This window comes from Hippocampus zosterae, chromosome 11 (assembly GCF_025434085.1).
Source record: "Hippocampus zosterae strain Florida chromosome 11, ASM2543408v3, whole genome shotgun sequence".
Classification (NCBI taxonomy): domain Eukaryota; kingdom Metazoa; phylum Chordata; class Actinopteri; order Syngnathiformes; family Syngnathidae; genus Hippocampus; species Hippocampus zosterae.
This window is the reverse complement of record NC_067461.1, coordinates 3,654,313-3,673,666: the sequence shown is the minus strand read 5'-3', so window position 1 is coordinate 3,673,666 and position 19,354 is coordinate 3,654,313. Positions and strand designations below refer to the sequence as shown.

General features: G+C 49.3%; 1 protein-coding gene across 3 annotated transcripts; it reads right to left on the bottom strand.

Annotated features, from left to right (window-relative positions):
- Positions 1–977: 977 nt before the first annotated feature.
- On the bottom strand, positions 978–19,301 carry map3k21 (mitogen-activated protein kinase kinase kinase 21). 3 transcript variants are annotated; one of them, XM_052080823.1, is made up of 11 exons: positions 17,582–19,301; positions 7,651–7,831; positions 7,289–7,437; positions 7,019–7,194; positions 6,703–6,943; positions 5,895–6,017; positions 3,959–4,039; positions 3,366–3,516; positions 3,191–3,285; positions 2,265–3,059; positions 978–2,101 (listed from the first exon to the last, which is right to left on the bottom strand). In XM_052080823.1, exons 1-11 carry the CDS (start codon positions 18,360–18,362, stop codon positions 1,818–1,820), a joined length of 3,057 nt encoding a protein of 1,018 aa, XP_051936783.1. In that variant the 5' UTR covers positions 18,363–19,301; the 3' UTR covers positions 978–1,817. The 3 variants fall into 3 exon arrangements, with proteins under 3 accessions (XP_051936783.1, XP_051936784.1, XP_051936785.1); XM_052080824.1 differs by having other exon boundaries at positions 979–2,101; positions 2,265–3,056; positions 17,582–19,300; XM_052080825.1 differs by lacking the exon at positions 3,959–4,039 and having other exon boundaries at positions 982–2,101; positions 17,582–19,300.
- Between the last annotated feature and the right edge of the window lie 53 nt (positions 19,302–19,354).

The following is a 19,354-nucleotide window of genomic DNA, read 5'->3' as shown; positions in this document are numbered from 1 at the left end:
CTCATAAGCACTGGGGAGCAACGTCGCTACGTTCAAGAGCCCGTGTGTCAAACTGGTCTCATCCGTTTTGGCTTCACTCCTGATTAAAAATAATGAAAAAAATTTGATGAGAATCAAATCGCAGGGAAGATTTACGCACCACATTTTGACACATTCCACATTTTATGATGCCGGCTAGCCAGAAGCTGAGCTGCACTGTTGAGGGACGTGGAAAACAAACAAACGCACATTGCCGGAATCTAACGACAGTGGACAGCTTATCGTGTTATCAGGTTAAAGGCTGAAGACTTTTTCAAGACATTTCCAATTTAATTGCCGCGCTGTTTGAAAGCTGCTGCAGTGGATGAACGATGTTCATTTATTTGGACATTTTGAATCTATTTGCAAAGATCAAATCCCCCCCCTTTGTCATGTGTTTTTTTTGAAGAATGAATTTGAGACATTTGAATGCTAATCATGTCCTTGTTTAAGATTCGTGGTTTCAATGATTTTCAAGGAAGAGCGCAAAGCCGATTCGCGACTTAGCCTCGAGGCTAACGTTAGGCAAATTCAACATGTTGAAAATAAACGACACGTGCATAATAATCTACAGTCATTGCCATGAAACTCAAAATTGTGATTCAGAGTTTTTCAATTTGATGAAATTTGCACAACATTTGACGCTTTTCATATCGTGATACGGTGTTGAAGGAGAAAAATGGATGCATTCCATTTGGGAATAAGTCATGCGACACAAAATGTAGCAAAAGTGAAGCACTGAATACTCTCTGGGGCGACCCGGTAAGTCCAGTGGTTAGCACGTCGGCTTCACAGTGCAGAGGTACCGGGTTCGATTCCAGCTCCGACCTCCCTGTGTGGAGTTTGCATGTTCTCCCCGGGCCTGCGTGGGTTTTCTCCGGGTGCTCCGGTTTCCCCCACATTCCCAAAAAACATGCATGGCAGGCTGATTGGACGCTCTAAATTGTTCCTAGGTGTGAGTGTGAGTGCGAATGGTTGTTCGTTTCTGTGTGCCCTGCGATTGGCTGGCAACCGGGCCTGTGTGGGTTTTCTCCGGGTGCTCCGGTTTCCTCCCACATTCCAAAAATATGCATGGCAGGCTGATTGGACGCTCTAAATTGTCCCTAGGTGTGAGTGTGAGTGCGAATGGTTGTTCGTTTCTGTGTGCCCTGCGATTGGCTGGCAACCGATTCAGGGTGTCCCCCGCCTACTGCCCAAAGACAGCTGGGATAGGCTCCAGCACCCCCCGCGACCCTAGTGAGGATCAAGCGGCTCGGAAGATGAATGAATGAATGAATGAATGAATACTCTCTGAACACTCGTTGGAGCTCAGGGACAAAAAATGTCACCAACACAGTGGTGCTCAGCTTCTGGTGATGGAGGCGAGCGGACATGCTTTTGGGGTGAAAAGTCAAACCTTTTCACTTATTTGAGACGGCATCGCGAGAATGTGGAACGTAAAAACAAAAAAAAAAAGGGCGTTATAAATGCAACTTCCGGTCAAAGAATGAGCTTTGTTCGAACCATTGTCGGCATCCTTCCTTTCCTCAACGATTTCGCGCCATCGTTGACTCATTTTTAGACACCATAAAACCTGCTCCCGTTTTGGTTTTTCTTGCTTTCCCCAATGTGAACTGAAAAACCAAACTGTGATTCCTAGCACGTTGTATATATCTCCATGGTAACTGGAGGCCAATCACAACCACAATTTGGCCTCCGACGGTGACAAGTTTGACACCCGCGTTCTTGACTAACCTGCAAAGCTCGGCCGCGAGAACAAGCGTCTGGCGCTTCCCCGGCTCCCGCGCTGCCGACGCGCGCTAGGAAAGGAACTCTTTCTCCAGCTCGTAGAGGCTGGGTCTGCCCGGCGAGCTCTGGATGCGGCACAGCGGCACGGTGCAGTCGCGATTCTGGCCCTCGGCGTCCATGTCCAGCAGCGAGCAGGCCTGCGCCGCCTTCTCGCCGGAGTAGTGGCCCAGCGAGTAGCTCTTACCCAGCCGCGCCACCAGGCCTCGCGCGTGCGGCTTGGCCCAGAAGGAGACGGGCCGCGTGTCCCTGGTCTTCTTCGGCGCAGCGGGCGGCGGCAGGCTCGGGAGGCCGTTTGCTGCGCGCGGACGGAAGGAATCGGCGACACCGTTACTACCACTGAAGGAATTTTTTTTTTTTGTAGAATCACTGAAAATATATCGTGATCTAATCTGGCCGATAGCGCGGTGAAGATTTTTGTTCTCATCGGCCAGCACGACGCGCAGGTGTGTTCAACTCACCGTCGCGGTGGTTGTACTTTTTCCTGCGGAGGCGTGTCCCCGTGTTGTGGTTCATAACCTCCGGCGGTTGACTTTGGGTTTGCGGGGGCGGCGTGTGTTTTTTTTCAGCGGGCGGCGGCGGCGGCGGGGTGGGCCGCGGGCTCTCGAGGTGAGGAGCGACGGGCACCGGGTCCACCTTGGCGGGGACGCAGCGCGACACCTCCACCTCCGACTGTAGCAGACACCTGGTGGACTGACACTCGGCAATGCCCGACACGGAGACCAGGTTGGCGTGCGGGTTGGGGGCGTGGCCCGGCGAGGCCTCGTCCTTGCGGCTGCGGCCGCCGCTCGGCGGGGAGGTGCTGCGGCGGAAGCGGGTGGCGCGCTGGAACAGGCCCTCCTTCTTCTTCTTCTCCTCCCGCGGCGGCTCGCCGTCTTCTTGCGCGTTCTTGAGCGCCTCGCGGATGTCGTAGCCGAGCACGACGGAGGCCAGGAGCGAGCCGCAGGCGGACAGCACGGAATCGGTCTTGCGGCGGGCCGACGTCCTCTTCAGGCTGTTGGTGGGCGTGAGCTGCGGGGTGGTGGAGGCGGAGGAGGTGGAGGTGGTCGTGTAGGGGTCCTCGGGGCTCTCGTTCGGGCCGCTCTGAGCAGCCGGCCCGGCCCCGCCCTCCCCGCAGGCGCAGGCGCAGGGAGGCTGCTGTTCGTCCCGCCACAGAGGTAGATCCAGGTACACCTGGTTGGGGAACTTGAGCTGCTTTGGTTTGGAGCTGCTGTCCAGACACTCCTGAAGGAAAGCCTCGTCTTTAGCGCCTCCTGCTGGAGGTCGGGAATAAGAAGGCATTGATTTTCATCTCGATGCCATTTAATGTGAAAAGCATGCTGGCAAACATGAAGGCTGAGCAAATGCAGATCCGTTTCACTGCCAGGGGGGGAATGAAGGAACGCACCTTGTTCAGCAAAGAGAGCGGCGAGCGGGACAGACTTCTGCGACTTCATTAGACTCGTGGACCAAGGATTGCTGCCATCCGAGAGGGGACGTACTCTGAAGACAATACAATACACACGCCTGTAAAAACTTTAAAGAATAAAAAAAAAAAGGCAGCGTCAATAAAAGCGCTTTACCTCTCCGTGGCGGCTGGTCTCTCCTTGCTCTGCACTGAACTGGGGCCCCAGGTTCTCCCCTTCTTCTTGATGCCTCTCCGTAAGTCGTCAAACTCCTCCGGCCTTAAGGGGGCGCTGCGGCCCCATGTGCGGTTGCTCTCGTCCTGCGTGACTGTGCGCACACACGATGGTCAGTCAGTCGGTGACATATTAACCCCCCCTCCTCGCCCCAAAAAAGAACGGCTGAGGACAAGACGACCGTTATTGGCTTGTTGTAAGTCACACCCGTCAAGGAAAAAGCCAGAAAGCTGCCGTTATTAAAGCCTCGCGTGTGTTAACGTCTGGGGTTGGCCGATTCATCCATTTTTTTTTTTTTATTCATTCGAATGAATCTGTCTGGAAAAAAAATATTCTTTTTACGTGTATTCCCTGTTTCCCCAGTTCCATGTGTGTCAACAAGTGTCAGAGGAGTCCACCAACCAGGCCAAAGAGAGTAACACGATTTTTTTGATATCCAAACATATTGGCACAATTGATGGGACCCCCCCCCCCCCTGCCGTAAGAGCAAAGGTCATGAGCATTTAGTAAGCGGGCGCGGCGCCTCCAGCCCTCACCGCCGCACCCCGACAGCTCGCTGGTCAGATCCACGTCCTGCTGGTAAACAAACAAAGCGTTCCTCTGCGCAGTGGACGTCACTGAGAAGGGAAACGGTTCCATCATCTCTATCTTCAATGGAAACGCGCGCATAGTTCCACAACGCAGCGTCACTGCCTCCCTATTTCAATATGATAAAAATCCAAATCTGCTTGCGAAAGAACGGCTTTATTGTCAGTCATCCGGGTTATTTGCATAAGGTTGAATCAAAACAACTCGGCTGTTGTTTGATTGGTTGTGTTTTTGTCTTGCATCCAGAAAAACGTTCAAAAATAATTCTGGCAGGCGAGCAATTAGGCTTGGCCTAATGAATGTCGTCGTTCAAAGAGAAGTCATTTGACTGACTGACTCAGAGCACGGCATGAACGCATTCTGGGGAAAGGCAAAACCCCTTTTCCTCGCCGAGTCTGGTTTTGCCTGCCTTTAAGTCTTGGAAAAAAATTCCACCTAAACCTGTTAAACATTTCAAAAAGAATCTCCTTTCTCACTGCCTGTTGGGGATCTATATTTTGCCGTCAAGAAGAATCGGGGGATGTGGTCGACCGGGGAGGACGGTGCCGGCGTTTCACGGTTACTCCGCAATGTCGGGACCCAGGTGTGAAGTTTATAACATCTGGCGATCAATTTTCCCCATCTTATTTTGTTGACGGCATTTTCCTAGATCACACCGGGCAAAGAAAGTTCTGTGAATATAGCATCCCGCTTTGCTGGATTCTACAGTACGTAAAAAGCAAAAGTGGCTCGACGGCAGGTGTTCCATCATGGCACCGATGCTGCCATTTTGTGGGATCACAATGTAAAAGAGGCTTATGTGCGAATTTTACACACGTGGGAATCCGTCCACAGTGTATGCTACGCCTTTCAGCCTTAAATCGGTCGAGATGTGAACTTGCCACAAGATCAAGCATCGGGTCTTTCTGTAATGTCCTAAAATGCCACAAGATGGCATTCAGGCTAATAGGAATAGTACGAATAGTCTGCTCGGTTGTTATGTCGTTCATTTTGCGCCAAGACTTTTGGAAACAGCCGAACATTCATTCATTCATTCATTCATCTTCTGTACCGCTTGATCCTCACTAGGGTCGCGGGGGGTGCTGGAGCCCATTCCAGCCGTCTCCGGGCAGTAGGCGGGGGACACACTGAATCGGTTGCCAGCCAATCGCAGGGCACACAGAAACGAACAACCATTCGCGCTCACACTCACACCTAGGGACAATTTAGAGTGTTCAATCAGCCTGCCATGCATATTTTTGGAATGTGGGAGGAAACCGGAGCACCCGGAGAAAACCCACGCAGGCCCGGGGAGAACATGCAAACTCCACACAGGGAGGCCGGAGCTGGAATCGAACCCGGGACTTCTGCACTGTGAAGCCGACGTGCTAACCACTGGACTACAGCCGAACATGTCGCAGTCAAATGAAAAACTTAGATGCATAACTCTGCTTCCATGGATGAGCAACACAAATTAATTGTTCAGTGACGTTCGGGTGCATAGCTAATCTGAATAAAACGGGCGTCAAGATGGAACACATGGGTGCAGTTGGTGCCGCGATGTTTTCCTGGACGGCGATCCATAACGGGCGATGTCTGCCAGAGGCTAATCTGGGCGCTCTGTGCGCACGTCAGAGCCGATCACTAGCGGTCAAGCGGAATTTGTTCCAGTTGTTGCATGACTGTTGGCGCGTGACTAACAACATTAGCAAACTGTTCAAACAACTGGCCCGGCCCACTTTTGTTCATCTGCGCCTTGTCACCGCCAATGTCCCCCCCCCGTTGCATTTCCCTTCGCCGCCATTTGACGGGCAGCCGTGCACGACGTGCGGGTTTGGACGCTCGCTCTGGGACGGACCTGGCTGGGAAAAAGGGGAGGGGTTAGAGGGGGAAAAAAAAACTCACGCTGAATAGCTCGTAGGCGGGGGATGAGTGTGGGACTGCTTGGAGGAGAGGAGCTGGTGCTGTGAAGGCTCCGCCTCTTGTCCATGGAAGGCGATGCCTGCACTGTGATTTTGTGCTGGAAGTCTAAAGAATGCGTGGAGGAGGAGGAGGAGGAGGAGACAGCCACTCGTTACAATGTCAAGAGTGCCACAGAGCGAGGTTCCACATGAATATGCTCCATTCGGAAAGTAACGTACATTGAAACGCCTCTACAATAAAACCTACATGAGCAAAAATACCCCCCTAGTGTGAAAACATTTTCATGCATGAACGCCATTCCCACTTTTCTGCTCTCCCTACGACGAAAAGTCCCCCTGTTCCGTTATACGAAATCTTTTTCTCTGCGCTTGCCTCGCAACGAGATTCACTACGACGAAAACAAGCCTTCCGCAAAAGTCTAATCCAACCTCAGCATGCCACAGCGACCTCTGCTGCTTCATTCGGAAATGGCAACAGCAACTGGTTTACACATGCGCAGAAGTCCAGGAAGTATTTGTTATTGTTAGTTTCAGATGCAGCACGAACATTGCATTGCTAAAATGGCTACGAAACGACTACATTGAAAAACCCCCTGTTGTGAAAATTTCTTGCCGCAAACATGATTTTGTTGTAGAGGAGTTTCACTGTACCTCAAAAGAGCTCCAACAGTAACTCGCACTCAGTTCATCTACTATAGCCATCGCTCTTAAATTACTGCCGACCACAGACTGCAGGATGGATACGTTAAAAGCCTTAAAGACCAAATTCATCCTTCACGCATACTACCAACCTGAGGGCAAGCTAATGCGGTTGCCATCCTTGAGCTTGAGGCGGGAGCGCTTGAACTTGCCCTTGCGCTTCTTCACGTTAGGCTTGTCCTTGTTGAGCTGGAAGATGAGGATGTTGAGCTCCCGCTCCAGTACGTTGATCTCCCGCTCAGCCAGCTCCTGCTCGCGCCGCTTCAGATGCTCCTCCTGGGACTTCTGCTGCAGGGCGGCCCGCGTCAGCTCCTCTTCACGCGAACGCAGCTCCTGGTGAGCAAAGGGGAAGTGAGCGTCAGTTGCCATCGTCAATGAACACATTAGAACACACGTTCCTGTACGAACCTTCTCTTTGGTCCTGAGCTCATCAAACATCTCCTGGATCTCCACACGCCAGTCGTCCTGCATGATGTGGAAGGAGTCCTGCGGCATGGTGGCCATCACCGCCTCTTCGATGGCTGACAGCTGCTCCAGGATGCAGGAGAAGGAGGGACGCACGTGCGGGTTCTGGTCCCAACACTCTGCAAAATTAGAGGCAAACAGATGGAGCTCATGTTATGCCTGAATGAGTGGAGACTTTTTGGGGAAGAGGGGGGCGGGTTGTGTGTAATTTACCTTCCATGAGCCTGGCGAAAGGTTCGGGGCAGGTGGAGGGGATTGGTAATGTTAATTTATTGACGGCCACACCGTAAGCAACAGCCAGGCCGTCGATTCCTCTGTAAGGCACCTCCCCTGTTAACAACTCCCACAGCAAAATGCCATAGCTGGGGGAACAAGAAGCAGCAGTCACCAAAAACATTTTGGCAATATCAATTGGTCACATATAAAGGAATTAGAAAGTTCCATTTGCCGGAGGAGGATGCGAGGCCGGAGAGTTACACATTGACCAATGGTGACGCGTATGCGAAACATTAGAAAGGTCTCTCGTCGAAAATCACAGGTCGGCGCGGGGGAAGGTCGCGCCAAAATTGTCCTACCTCCAAACGTCACTGCCTTTGGAAAAGAGAGACATCCTGATGACCTCGGGGGCCATCCAGGAGTAGGTGCCCGCCGCTGACATCTTGGTGGTCTTGTGCCACTCGCGAGCCAGGCCGAAGTCTGTGATCTTCAATGTCTTCCTCCCGATGTCATCGTTCTCTATCGTTTCAAGTAACAAAACTGGAGGCGGAGAGACAGGGGAGAAGGATTCATGATTATTTTTGTCAATAGTTTTTGTGTATGTAACACGGACACTTATTGGGTTTTGGTTTTTTTTCCCCTTGGAACATGTCCACAAAAAACTATTCATCTATGCCACAAGAGGCCGCCAAAGCTGAGTCAAAAATAGTAAACTGGTGCAGCACAGTATTTAATTTTATTTTATTTTAAAGTATGTTAGTGCTCTGAAGTCACAAAAAAAAGGAAAAGACAGAATGTAAAAAGTTTGGGATTATTTCACACAAAAAGTTACCATACCAAGAAACGTGTCTACTGCAAAACTGAATTTCACAACGGCACTTGCGCTCGTCACACCTCAAGCATACAAAGCAGGAATGTTTTCATGTTTTCGTTTGAGGATGGTTGCGATGCAACAGCAAAGGTTACGAGGACATCAAATCGAAAAACCTCTGGATTTTGTTGTGCAATTCAACAAAATAAAACTCTCGGGGAGTGGCTACAAAGGAGTTGGCATCAAGAACTGGCGTCAAAACAACTGTCATCAAATTTCATTCTAGGAAAATCCATTTTTCGTGCACCCTATCCAGTACAGTTCTACCTAACACCCCCCCACACACACACAAAATCTCACAACTATAAACCCAAAGTGGCCTGGTGAAAGAAAGACAACCGCCGCAAACGTGTTGAGGTGAAAAACAATGTTGGCCAGAGTCGAACGAAGTGGCGCGGGTAAGGAAATGATAGGTGATATTCAACGTGGCCAAGAGCGCTGCGCGAGTCATTTGTTCCAGTCAAAGCGGAGACCTGACAGCACCACAATGTGCCTGTCCCCCAGGCCCGAAAACTGTTAAAACGCATTCGAGTCAGAGGGAACCCTGAAAACTCCGCCTGGAACTCGACACCCGGCCTCGCGTGAGAAGTACAAACTCACCAGCCTGAGCCTACGGTGCGACGTTGAACACCAACGCGCAGACAAACGCAAGGCCGCCATCCAAGGAAGGAAATCGTTTTCAACAATTCACATTGCAAGAATACTCGGCTTCAAAGGAGACCAGAATCACAAGAAAAAAAACAAAACGCTTGATAAATCAAAATAATCATATCGTCAATTCACTGAACCAGGAAGGTTAGATGATTTCTGATCAGCGCGAGCTGATGTGAAAACTATTTCATCCTCAACTATGTGTTGCCGGTACAATCTTCCCACGGGAAACGTAACATGTACACAGATAACCACACAATTAACCGAGGCCTGTGCGTGTATCAATCAAAGCCTGTGGAGGAGGAAGTCCAAGGTCAGTCAGTGCAAAGATAACGCCGCAAAAAACGTGCTCAGGCGCACACCTCAACATACACCGGCAAGGAATCCTGCCGAGTGTTTGCTCACGCTATCACTGCAAACTTCGCGGGCGCGGACACGACGGCACATTCGCCAGGTCGAGCCTTACGCAACAGTAAGCTCGTGATTATGTCAAAGGTGAGCCTTGCGTCAATGGACTTGGATTGCTTTTGCCGGCCAATTAAACGGCACAGAAATGGTTACGTGATGGATTGCTGGATTAAAATGCGAACTGATTTAACATTTGGAAATATTGGCGACTCCGCATGCAAATTGGCAACGCCGGAGCGGTGTTTTGGCGCTGCTCCTGTTGGGAACAACGAGAGTATTGGAACGGCCCCCCGGGGCACGGTGGGGATCCTCTACCAACACCTCATACAATGAGAATTTCATTACAAACCGGTTCCACCGGAGCCATGCCGGCGGCTTCTTGTTTTCGAGTTCCCGAGCATCCCGAGAGGTTTCGTAGGCCCAAATGGCTTCTGATGGCGTGGTGACGCAACGCAGGAGCAAAGCCAAGAGACCTCCTTTGTCAAATCACAGCGCGTTGCTTCAGGACGGTGGACATACAGTATGTTAAAAGCCAACGGTATACAGTACTTTTGAGATCCACGTCACACAAATTGACATGGCGAGCGCATTTGGTAGAAGACACAAAAACTCGCCATGGCTTGTGCTGAAAAAGTAGTGCAAAGTGTCCCGCTGGCACAGCCACAAAACTAACTGTGTCAGCGGCGCCTAATTGCTATTTATACGAGTCTGGGCCTCTGTCACTCTAAAAAAGCCTCGAAAATGCGCCGCGAGATGGAATATGTTGATGCTTGTACAGCGCAACTTCAAAATTCACCCCATAGGGGTACCAAATCCTTTTTGGGGGGCAACAATGCAATATATGGGCAATTAAATGTAAAAACGTATACGTAAAACGTAAACGCAATATTTGGAATAATACTGAAACATAAATAGAATCAATCTGAGGGTGGCGGGACTGCCAATTTTGAGCAACATCATTCTCTGCTGTCCACTGAAATTAACTCATTCACTCCCAAAGACGTTTTTAAACGTCTTTTCAGACTTGGTCCAGAATCGGTTGAGTACTGAATGAGTTAAAAGTCGCAACTTGACTCTCAAGGGTGACTTCTGCTACAGTATATGCGGAGTATCACGTGACCAAACCTGAAAAACAAGGTAGCGGACTGTCAAGAGTTTGCTGCGATGCCGAGCATAACTGAGGGTTGATGTCATGATGCCTCGAACCCAAACATAAAAACAAAATGTTAACGGAGGATTGATAAACAAGTGAAAACGGCCAGCTCTGCAAACTGGAGGTCATGTTACTTGCAATCAATGAGCAAGTCATGAAAAAAAATAAAATAGTAATAAATAAATTAAATCCCACGCCTTCTTTCCACTGCTCAATTGCGCCAGCCATGATTTTTATGTATCCAGGCAACCGGATGTAAACGTAGAGTGAGGGAAAAGCAAATACACCTTCGCTCTGGACCGCAGCGGTAGCGGTCGTCAATTTGCCAACCGCCATAAAACATTTTAAGAAGGAGAAAACAAAACACGGCAAAGTTCAGATGTCCAAAAGACCAAACGGGCAGTTGCCTAAGCGACATGATATGCATTGACAACAGCAAAATGTGCTTCGTTTACTCCGTCAAAGGAGCCGCTTTGGTGATCTTCCAACTTCCAGCCAAAATGGCAAATATTTTAACTAAGAATACAAGTTGTGCAACTGGAGATGGCAATTGCCCCCCCCCCCCCCCCCCGAAGGCGCACCACACCCACCGACCCACCCCTCCATATAATAATTCCTTCCCCCACCTTGCAAAGGGGATCTTCCTGGTGGGCTCGTGTAAAGATCAGAAGCAAGAGGTGCTGCCGTCAAAGTAGCTCCCACGCTTCTTCCTATCGCTTCACCCCCTCAAGGTACACCCCCAAAAAAGGGAAAAAAAAACACCTGTCCAGTTAAGCAACACATTTTACACGCTAATGTTATGTAGAGAGCAACTTCTACAGACCACGGAAAACAAGTTCATCTCAATTCGGAGGTCATCAAATAAACCTCCAATGGGTTTATTTTGGAAAAAACTAACAAAAACAGAAAACGTACAGTTTTTTGTAGATGGCAAGAAATATTTTCCACAGCAAGTATTTTCTTGATGACACCTGGACTTTTTCCAACGCTCCCGCCCCAGACTTAACTCTACAACCTTCGGACTCTAAGAAACATGGGCAAAAAGTGTCTGGTCTTCAAACAGTTTTTTTTTTTTGGGGTGGGGGGGGTGTCCCGATCACAGATTCGCATCAACTTCAGGTGGGTTCGGAATGTATCAAGCATAGGTTAACTGTAGCGAAGTAATTATCACGTTAAATATGTGTGTGAAAAACACATTTGAGGCCGGAAACGAACGCAAAAGGAGTCAGGACAGCGGTGACCGATGATGCAATCTTACTCTACGGAGCAAACGGGTTTGCCATTTGTGTCTTTGAAAATTGCCCGCGAGTGGCCTGGCATACCAAATAAATATCATCAGGGGAGCGATAGGGAGGCAAACAAACTTTCTTACAATGTGGTTTTTTTTGGTGTCAGGCTGTCCTCATCGCTGATGACGGCTCTTCACTCCCAACGCGACCGGCCACGGCTTCTTGTGTATTTAGCGGCATAACTGAGCACTGATGTAACGCCGGTCCCTGTCAAAACTCAGACTGCTGCCCGCTAACTTGACGTGGCGCTATTTTGCTAACTGTGCCAACACACTTAAGCTTGAGTGCACGGGGTGGGGAGAGGGGGCTTCCTGTCGTAAGCACAAATAAGGCTGCCGAACATTCCCCGACTGGGCATTTCTGCCGGTGGGAAAAGGATCAGGGCTAGTGGCCGCCTAAATCCATCTATCACGGTCACTTGCGCTTTGTCTGTCCTCTACACCATCCCGGCTCGTTTGGGAACATAAAACACATATTAACCCGTAACCGGGCTAATTATAGCCTCACAAACATAAAGAGGTATGAGGCTGGTACCTTTTGGTTTCGGCAGCCTCTACGTTTGCCTGGAAGGGAGCGCGAGGGGGGGTGGGTTGTGGGTTTTTTCCGTACTGATTGGTTGTTTGGGAGGGCAGCCCATGTCATCCGTGGGCCCTTTTCCTTTTCAGCCGGCACGGCAACAATAGGTGCAGTCAGGGAGAGGTCGTAAAAGACACAGAGAAAGCATCTCCACTCCTCCTCTCTCCCCTCTGCCCCATTCTCTTGTCACAGAAAAGACAGACAGTAACTGTGTCACCGGGGGAGTTGTGGGAAAAATTGGCCTTCAACACCTAGCGATTCTGTAGGTTTCCCACTGAGGCCGTGTCCGCACTGCACGTACGCAGGTGCATCGTTGTTTTCTTCTTGGAAATCAAATTTGACAATGGAAGAGGCTCTTTTTTTTGTACGGTATAATGTGCCATGGAAGAAATATCCATAATCAATGTGGTATGACATCCAATCTATTCCTTCAAAAAATAAAAATCAATATTTTCTGATCAGTTTACTACCCTCACGAGAGTCGCGGGCATTTTGGAGCCAATCACACCTATGAACAATTTAGAGTAATCAATTAACCTACTGTGCATGTTTTTTGGAATGCGCGATGAACCCGAAGTACCCGGAGAAAACCCGCGCGGGCACGGGGAGAACATGCAAACTCCACACAGGAAGGCCGGAAGCCGGAATCGAACCCTGCACCTCATCAATGTGAGGCGGCTGTGCTAAGCAGTCGGCCGCCGTGCTGCGCTGTAAAAAAAAAAAAAAAAAAAAAAAATCACATTATTAAACAAATACAAAAAAAAGTCAACCACACAAAAAAAAAATCATTTTACCGGAATCGAAAAAGCATTTTGTGTGGCGATAGAAGTCTAAAAGGTCTGCATTTGTTTGCACGTGCTCTTACATGCATTCAACCTTCAAAATGAAACAAAACAAAACAGCGACAAAACTCTCCTTGGCTTTATTTTGCTTCCTCATACCTTATCAGAGTACATCTCGCAAGAAGGAAGTCATGGCATTGATCCGACCAATCAGATTGAGGCGAGCGGATGGTGTGTGTGAAAAATGCGGAGTATGCAAATAGCTTAATTGCAGTGTCATCATCCACCCGTGGTTGGCGGGCCCACATTGCATCGTTATCTCGTATCTCGGTTCATATCTTGTACAAAAATGAACCACAGCAAGCTACCCCGCCCCGAAGTTTGACACAGAAGAGGGGAAAACGTGGTCAGGTAAACATGGAGAAATGACAGGAATCCAGAAGCGAAAGGCCAAAGTCAACACGTGTTGTGTAGGGGGTGGCTCTGAGCCAAGTTTCAGTCTTTCATTTTGTGATTCTTATCTGCTGCGACACAAATACCAGCACTCCTCGATGAGCGTGCAAGCACGAGGAAGGTGGCAACACCCGCGGGGCTTTGGATCTTACTCGAGAACAGTTTGCTTTCGGTGCCGTTCATTGTTGTTCATGTTGACGACTTATCAGACCGGCGATGCATCAAGTATCAAATTGAAAGTGACATTTTGCAGACCGGAAACACAGTTTTTCCATGTTGAACTAAGTTGTGATGACAAGACACTTGATTTAGTAGAAAGCAGGCAATTCTTTCAATTTTACGTTCATTTGAAAAAACAAACACTGTCCTTGTGCCAATCGCTTTTAGACGAAACTCAGTTTTAAGGTTGCGTTGGAAGGTTGCGTTGATTCTGGAGAAAGGGGAAAAAGTTTGAAAGTCTTTCTTACTTTATAATAAAGGGCCAACGGGGAGGGGAGGAATGGCAAGGGAAGGAGAAAAATAAGTGAGTAAGGAGGCGAACCCCCCTCTAGTTTGTGGCAATAAAAGAGTAGCGCTGCTCTCTGGGAGATTAAATATGAACGGAACAAAACAAAACGAGGGCTTTGGGACCCTCCGAGTCCTGGCCATTCTTTGAGCCGCAGTAGCCTAGCAACCGCTGCTTGACCAGTCCATTGTGCAAACGTATGTTAAGCTTTTATCCCTCATTAGCAACATTCCTCCCCGCGGGCCGGGATTTCGCAGATTAGTTGAAAAAACACAAAAGCAGATTGGACAAATCTTGCTGACTTCCAACATATTACTTTCTAGGCTAATCATGGATCAAATAGCGACATGTTTATCTGGCGCGCAGATGTATACGCGGGGGCAGTTGATCGAATGACAAGGCTGAGCAAGTGGATGGAGGCGGGCCTTCCTGCAGCTCCCGTCCACACTTGAAAATACAGCCCCCCCCCAAAAAAAATATACTCCCAGGAACTTGTCCAAGTTAAATTATTCCGGGGTTTTTTTCTGCTGGGGGCGGGGGCCACCAGACACACCACAGGGTGCGCTTGTGTGAGTAGAGGAGAATCTCACCCGGTCTCCATAACACGCAATCTCTTTAACGGTCAATTAATTCAAAGTTTAAACAAATAAAATAAAATTTGATGTTAGCCATTTGTATTCATCACAATCCTCGACTGCCAGTATTTTGACCAGATTTTTCAAGACCCGCTGAATATTGTGTTCTCCGATTATTTTAACATTGAATCTACCAAAACGAAAGAACAGACTCTCCTCTTTTACCAGAAAAATATTTGATTCGACCTTCAGGAAGTAGAACAAAATCCAAAGAAAAATAGGGGGCTCAGCCTTGTAAAAAATAAAATTAAAAAATCATCAAAACAGTGACTGCGACGTGACCGTTTTTGCTTCAGTAACACTTCTAACATCTGAGCAGTGGCTTCACTCCCTAAAATCGGCCAATTCAACATTAAGCGATTGCTTTTGATCACAAAAACATCACAACATATTGCTGTTGTCCGCTTGGGGTCACCATCCTCACTTTCGCCGTAATATCTGTGACTTTGAGTGCATGCGGCTTGAAAGACACGCCCGGCCGGGTGAGCGACGTGCGTGTCAGCAAACCAAAGTGCACAGTTGGCTCAGTTATCAAGCGTGCGTGTCGCGTGAGGCGTGGCCAGCAGTGAGCTTGTGCATGAACATGCTTCCTATGCATTTGTTCAACAAAGTCTTGGAAAGTGTACCTGCAATTACACAATTAATCAAATCTGAGAGTAATTCTTAAGAGATCCGCGTTCATTTTCTACATCCGAATCGGAGCGTGCGGACGGGGGCCGTTGGCTTCGGCGGGCCCGTGGTCCCGGCGCAGGTCGCGGTGAAGTGGCAGGACAAACACACGACTTGTTAGTAGCTCGCCGTCCGCTCAACGGGTGCGGGGGAGAAATGCGGGGGGGGGGGCTTTGTTTATATTCGCCAAACACCCGATTAGCCGCGACCATTTAAGGCTTTTCTCGCCATCTGGCCTCTAATTAAGGCGCGCCTTTGCCATCTTTAAGGTCTGCGCTGGCGCAGAGGAATGGCAAGAATGGAATGTTTTAGTTTTAGGGCGAGAATGAAATCTCGCCCTAAAACTAAATTGTTATGACGGCTATAGCTGATTATTGCTGCGTCGTTTGTTCAACTTATCACACACATCAAATCAAGCTGCCTGGAATTGAACTTAAGCGCTCACCGCTTTGACGCTTCTGCTCAATCCCCGAGCGAACATATTTTTCCACCAAAGCCACCGGAATCAGATTATGACTAGCTAGAAGGAGCTGATGTCAGCAAGGACACAAATTGGATTCTTCATTTATTATTTAATCTGGTAACTGGATTTTTCTTTTTTTTTCCAGAGAGGCGGAGCCTGTTGCAATGGTTGAACAAGCCACTAAAGTCCTCAAGCAGTGCTCGTTCATACCTCCGTTGTACTTACACTGGGTGAAATCAGTCCAATCGTGTGACACCTCGCTCAGCGCTTATTGGTCACAAGAACGACAAAAAGGAGGACGGCTTGGAAAAAGAACAAGCCCAATAAAATGCAAATCAAATCAAATTAGCACGAGGGAGATGGTCTGTATGGAAGATCATTGAACCATGAGTCTCACTTCTTACATGTCTTCTTCGACGACGACTTTTTGTATTTCTGCAGATGCCCTCTGGCTTGGTGCTGCCACACAGGTCAAACTTGGTACTACAACAGACTTCAGGCTTGGGGGACGGGACGTTTCAAAGACAATACGGGTCTGTGGCCCAAGAGTATCACGATTTCGGTTTCAATACGTATCACGTTGCAGGCTTAGTTGAGTCTCTGGTATTAAAATATATAAATAAAAATCTTGGTTTTGAGGAGAGCTCCATTTCTATTGGATTACGGTGTTCCCACTTGATCAAGCAGACTGCTCCAAGAGGTGAAAACAAAGTCAAAAGTTCCAATTGCAATGGGCCAAATGGTCCGAGAGGGAAATCATTTATGACACGGCCACAGCCTCAATTTAATTGCCCTGCCCTTTCACTGGGCTTAAAAACTGTCACATGACCATCGGGATTTGCGGTGTCCGCTCTTGGCTCATGTGGCACGAACAAGCGTGTGTTTACGTTTGTTCAATCACTGCCTCTATTTGAACAACATTTCCAAGTTGGAGTGGAGATGGTGGTGGGGGGGGGGGGTGCTTGACTGAGTGTGTGTGCTAAGGGATAAGAGCAGGGGGAGCATTCCAGCTGTGCAAACTAACTTAATTTCACATCCCCTCGAGGACACGCACACGGACTTTAAGCGCATGCACACCTCGTGTCCCTAATTGGGGAAAGTTACCATTTCCAAAGACCTTTTTAGAAATAAATTCCACAAGAGTTGAATAAATTAGTTTCCTTGTCATCGGATTTCAAAAGAAGTTTTGTGGATAACGTGGGGAATATCCTGTAATCCGATCATGATGTCACATATTATGTAAATTTGTGAATAAATTGAGTCGACAGAGAGTGGTGGCTGAAATTGCAAACCGGTGGGCAATGCCTGGGAATTTCCATAAAGTTTTTATCACATTTTCATGAGAAATTAACTCATTCAGTACCAGCCAATTCTGGACCTAGTCTGAAAGGACGTTTTAGTTAAGATGAGGAATTTTGGAAATTTCAGTGGCGATTATGAGAATGTAATGAAATGAAGGAGAATACATCGGAATTAACTGAGAATGCGGGTTACGTTCATGGAAAAGTAAAAATATTCATTGATTCATTGCATAAACGATTATTGTCAATAAATCGATTTATCATCGCGCCCCAAGCAAAAATATTTTCTCTTAATATATTCAAGCTCCCAACCAAGCAAATTTGCATCGTTTTTGTTTTATTTCCATTTACTGCCGTGCAGATACATTTTCCAGGCCAAATCACGAGACTTCTCCGATGTAAAAGCATGTGTGCCTTGACTTACAGAAAGATCGGGAAACACCGACGACCTTTCTGTGACGTGCTACTATTATTTGCCCTGAAATGAGGCCGACATACGTGCTGAGACACCGAGCCAACTCGTGTTGTTCTTACTGTTGCTGGACTTGAGGTCTCGGTGGATGACCACGGCCTCTTCATGCAGGTAGTGCATCCCGCGCGCAATCTGCACGGCCCAGTTGACGAGGATGTGCGGCGGGATTCGCCTCCCGGTAAGCGCCCGGTTCAGCGTGCCCCCGCGGGCATACTCCATAACCAGGCACAGGTTGGGCTCGTCCAAGCACACCCCCTCCAGCTTGATGATGTTGGGGTGCTGCAGCATTGAGAACAGCTTGGCCTCTTGCTTGACGCTGGCCGCTGTGGCGGTAATGTCCTCGTCGGGGTCCTGCCGGGCCGCCTTCACGGCCACCTCCTGGCCTTTCCATGTGCCGCGGTACACTTTGCCGAAGCCCCCCACGCCGATGATCTCCTCCAGCACCAGCTCGGTGAAGGGGATCTGGACGGGTGAAGCGGGGACCCGCTCCCGAACGCTGGCGACGGGTAGACGGTAAATGGCCGGCTGGTAGGTGACATAGTTGGAGGGGAAGATACCCACACGGTGGTTGATCTTGCCCGTCCACCAGCCTTCGTCGCCTGAGATGGCCGCGTCCTTGGACAGGACCTCCACCACGTCACCGCGGCACAGGCTGAGCTCGTCCTCGCCGCTTGCCTCGTAGTCGTACGCGGCAGTCCACAGCGACCTTGTCGGGCACAGCGGGGCCGAATGAGCCCACGCGTGCGTGGGACAGTCTGTCCAGGCATGTGCCGTACTCCCGCCACCACCACCGCCGCCCGGCCGCCCTTCACCGTTTGGGAAAGCGGCCTGCGAGACATCCATTTCTCGGTGGCCGTAATGGCACCATAGGGTGCGGGGCTTAAGAGGCTAAATTAAAAGAGCAAAGGGTGACTTTTGGAGCTTCGCATGTTGTTGCGTGTAGTTTTTGAAAAGGAGGGGAATTCCCCGCCTGGGCTCTCGGCACTGGCCAAAGTCCCACGGCGAGGAGCGTCCCACACGGGATTGTAACTTTATCCCACTCGACTCCGTCAACACCCGGCTACAAGTGGGTGTCTTCGCGCGCACCTAAAGTTGACTAAATGTCCCCTAGTCAAGTTGAAGTGAGTTTATAAACGTAACAATGTCCATTCTTAGCGTTCAGTAGTCCAAACGTCGACGGGAGAAACATTAACTAAGTGTCCCACACAAGTGCTCGATGCTAAAGCTAAAGCTAACGACGCCGAGGCTTCGTCCCAGGTGCCGCGGGGGAGGAGGTGCACCTGCCCCCGGGAATAAGGATGCGGCCGCCGAGCGACGGCTTTCTCTCTCAAAGACGACGTTTAGTGTCACCCAGCCGCCGTCCGGCCATAACGCGCCGCGATGTGGAGACTTGTTCCTCTTTCAGTTGGCGATGTAGCGAAGAAGTTTCCACGGCATTCCACACATGCGCGCGCGCGCGGCTAACAGCTTAGCTCGGCTAGCTTGCTTGCTTGGTCAGGAGCGATTCGATCGCTGGTCAAAAGTAGCTCTTCTCGTCTTCACAACTCCCGGGAAGTCCTCATCGGTGGGCGGCGGATGAGCTCTGAAAATCCCATCGAACATCCTCAAATTAACAGAGTGGGAATGTTTGTTGACGTATAACAAAAATAAACCGTGAGACGTGGAGAGAGGAATATCAAAACAGCCAATCCCGTAGGAAGTTTGTCGCTTGTCGGAGTTTGGAGGACGAAATGGGGTGTCTGAGCAGCGGATGGGAGAGCGACACCGGGGGGAGGGTGAAGGGGGGAGGTTGTTGCCGTGTTGGTTGCCACGCTCTGATTGGTGGATTTGCTGAC

Bases quoted from the DNA above. Each gene is read 5' to 3' on its own strand.
- map3k21 (XM_052080823.1), bottom strand. From the start codon at position 18,362: ATGGATGTCTCGCAGGCCGCTTTCCCAAACGGTGAAGGGCGGCCGGGC. The intron at 6,944-7,018 runs GTTCGTACAGGA...TTTGCTCACCAG, and splicing joins AGCTCAGGACCAAAGAGAAG to GAGCTGCGTTCGCGTGAAGA. The intron at 3,517-3,958 runs GTGAGGGCTGGA...GTGTGCGCACAG, and splicing joins CGAGCTGTCGGGGTGCGGCG to TCACGCAGGACGAGAGCAAC.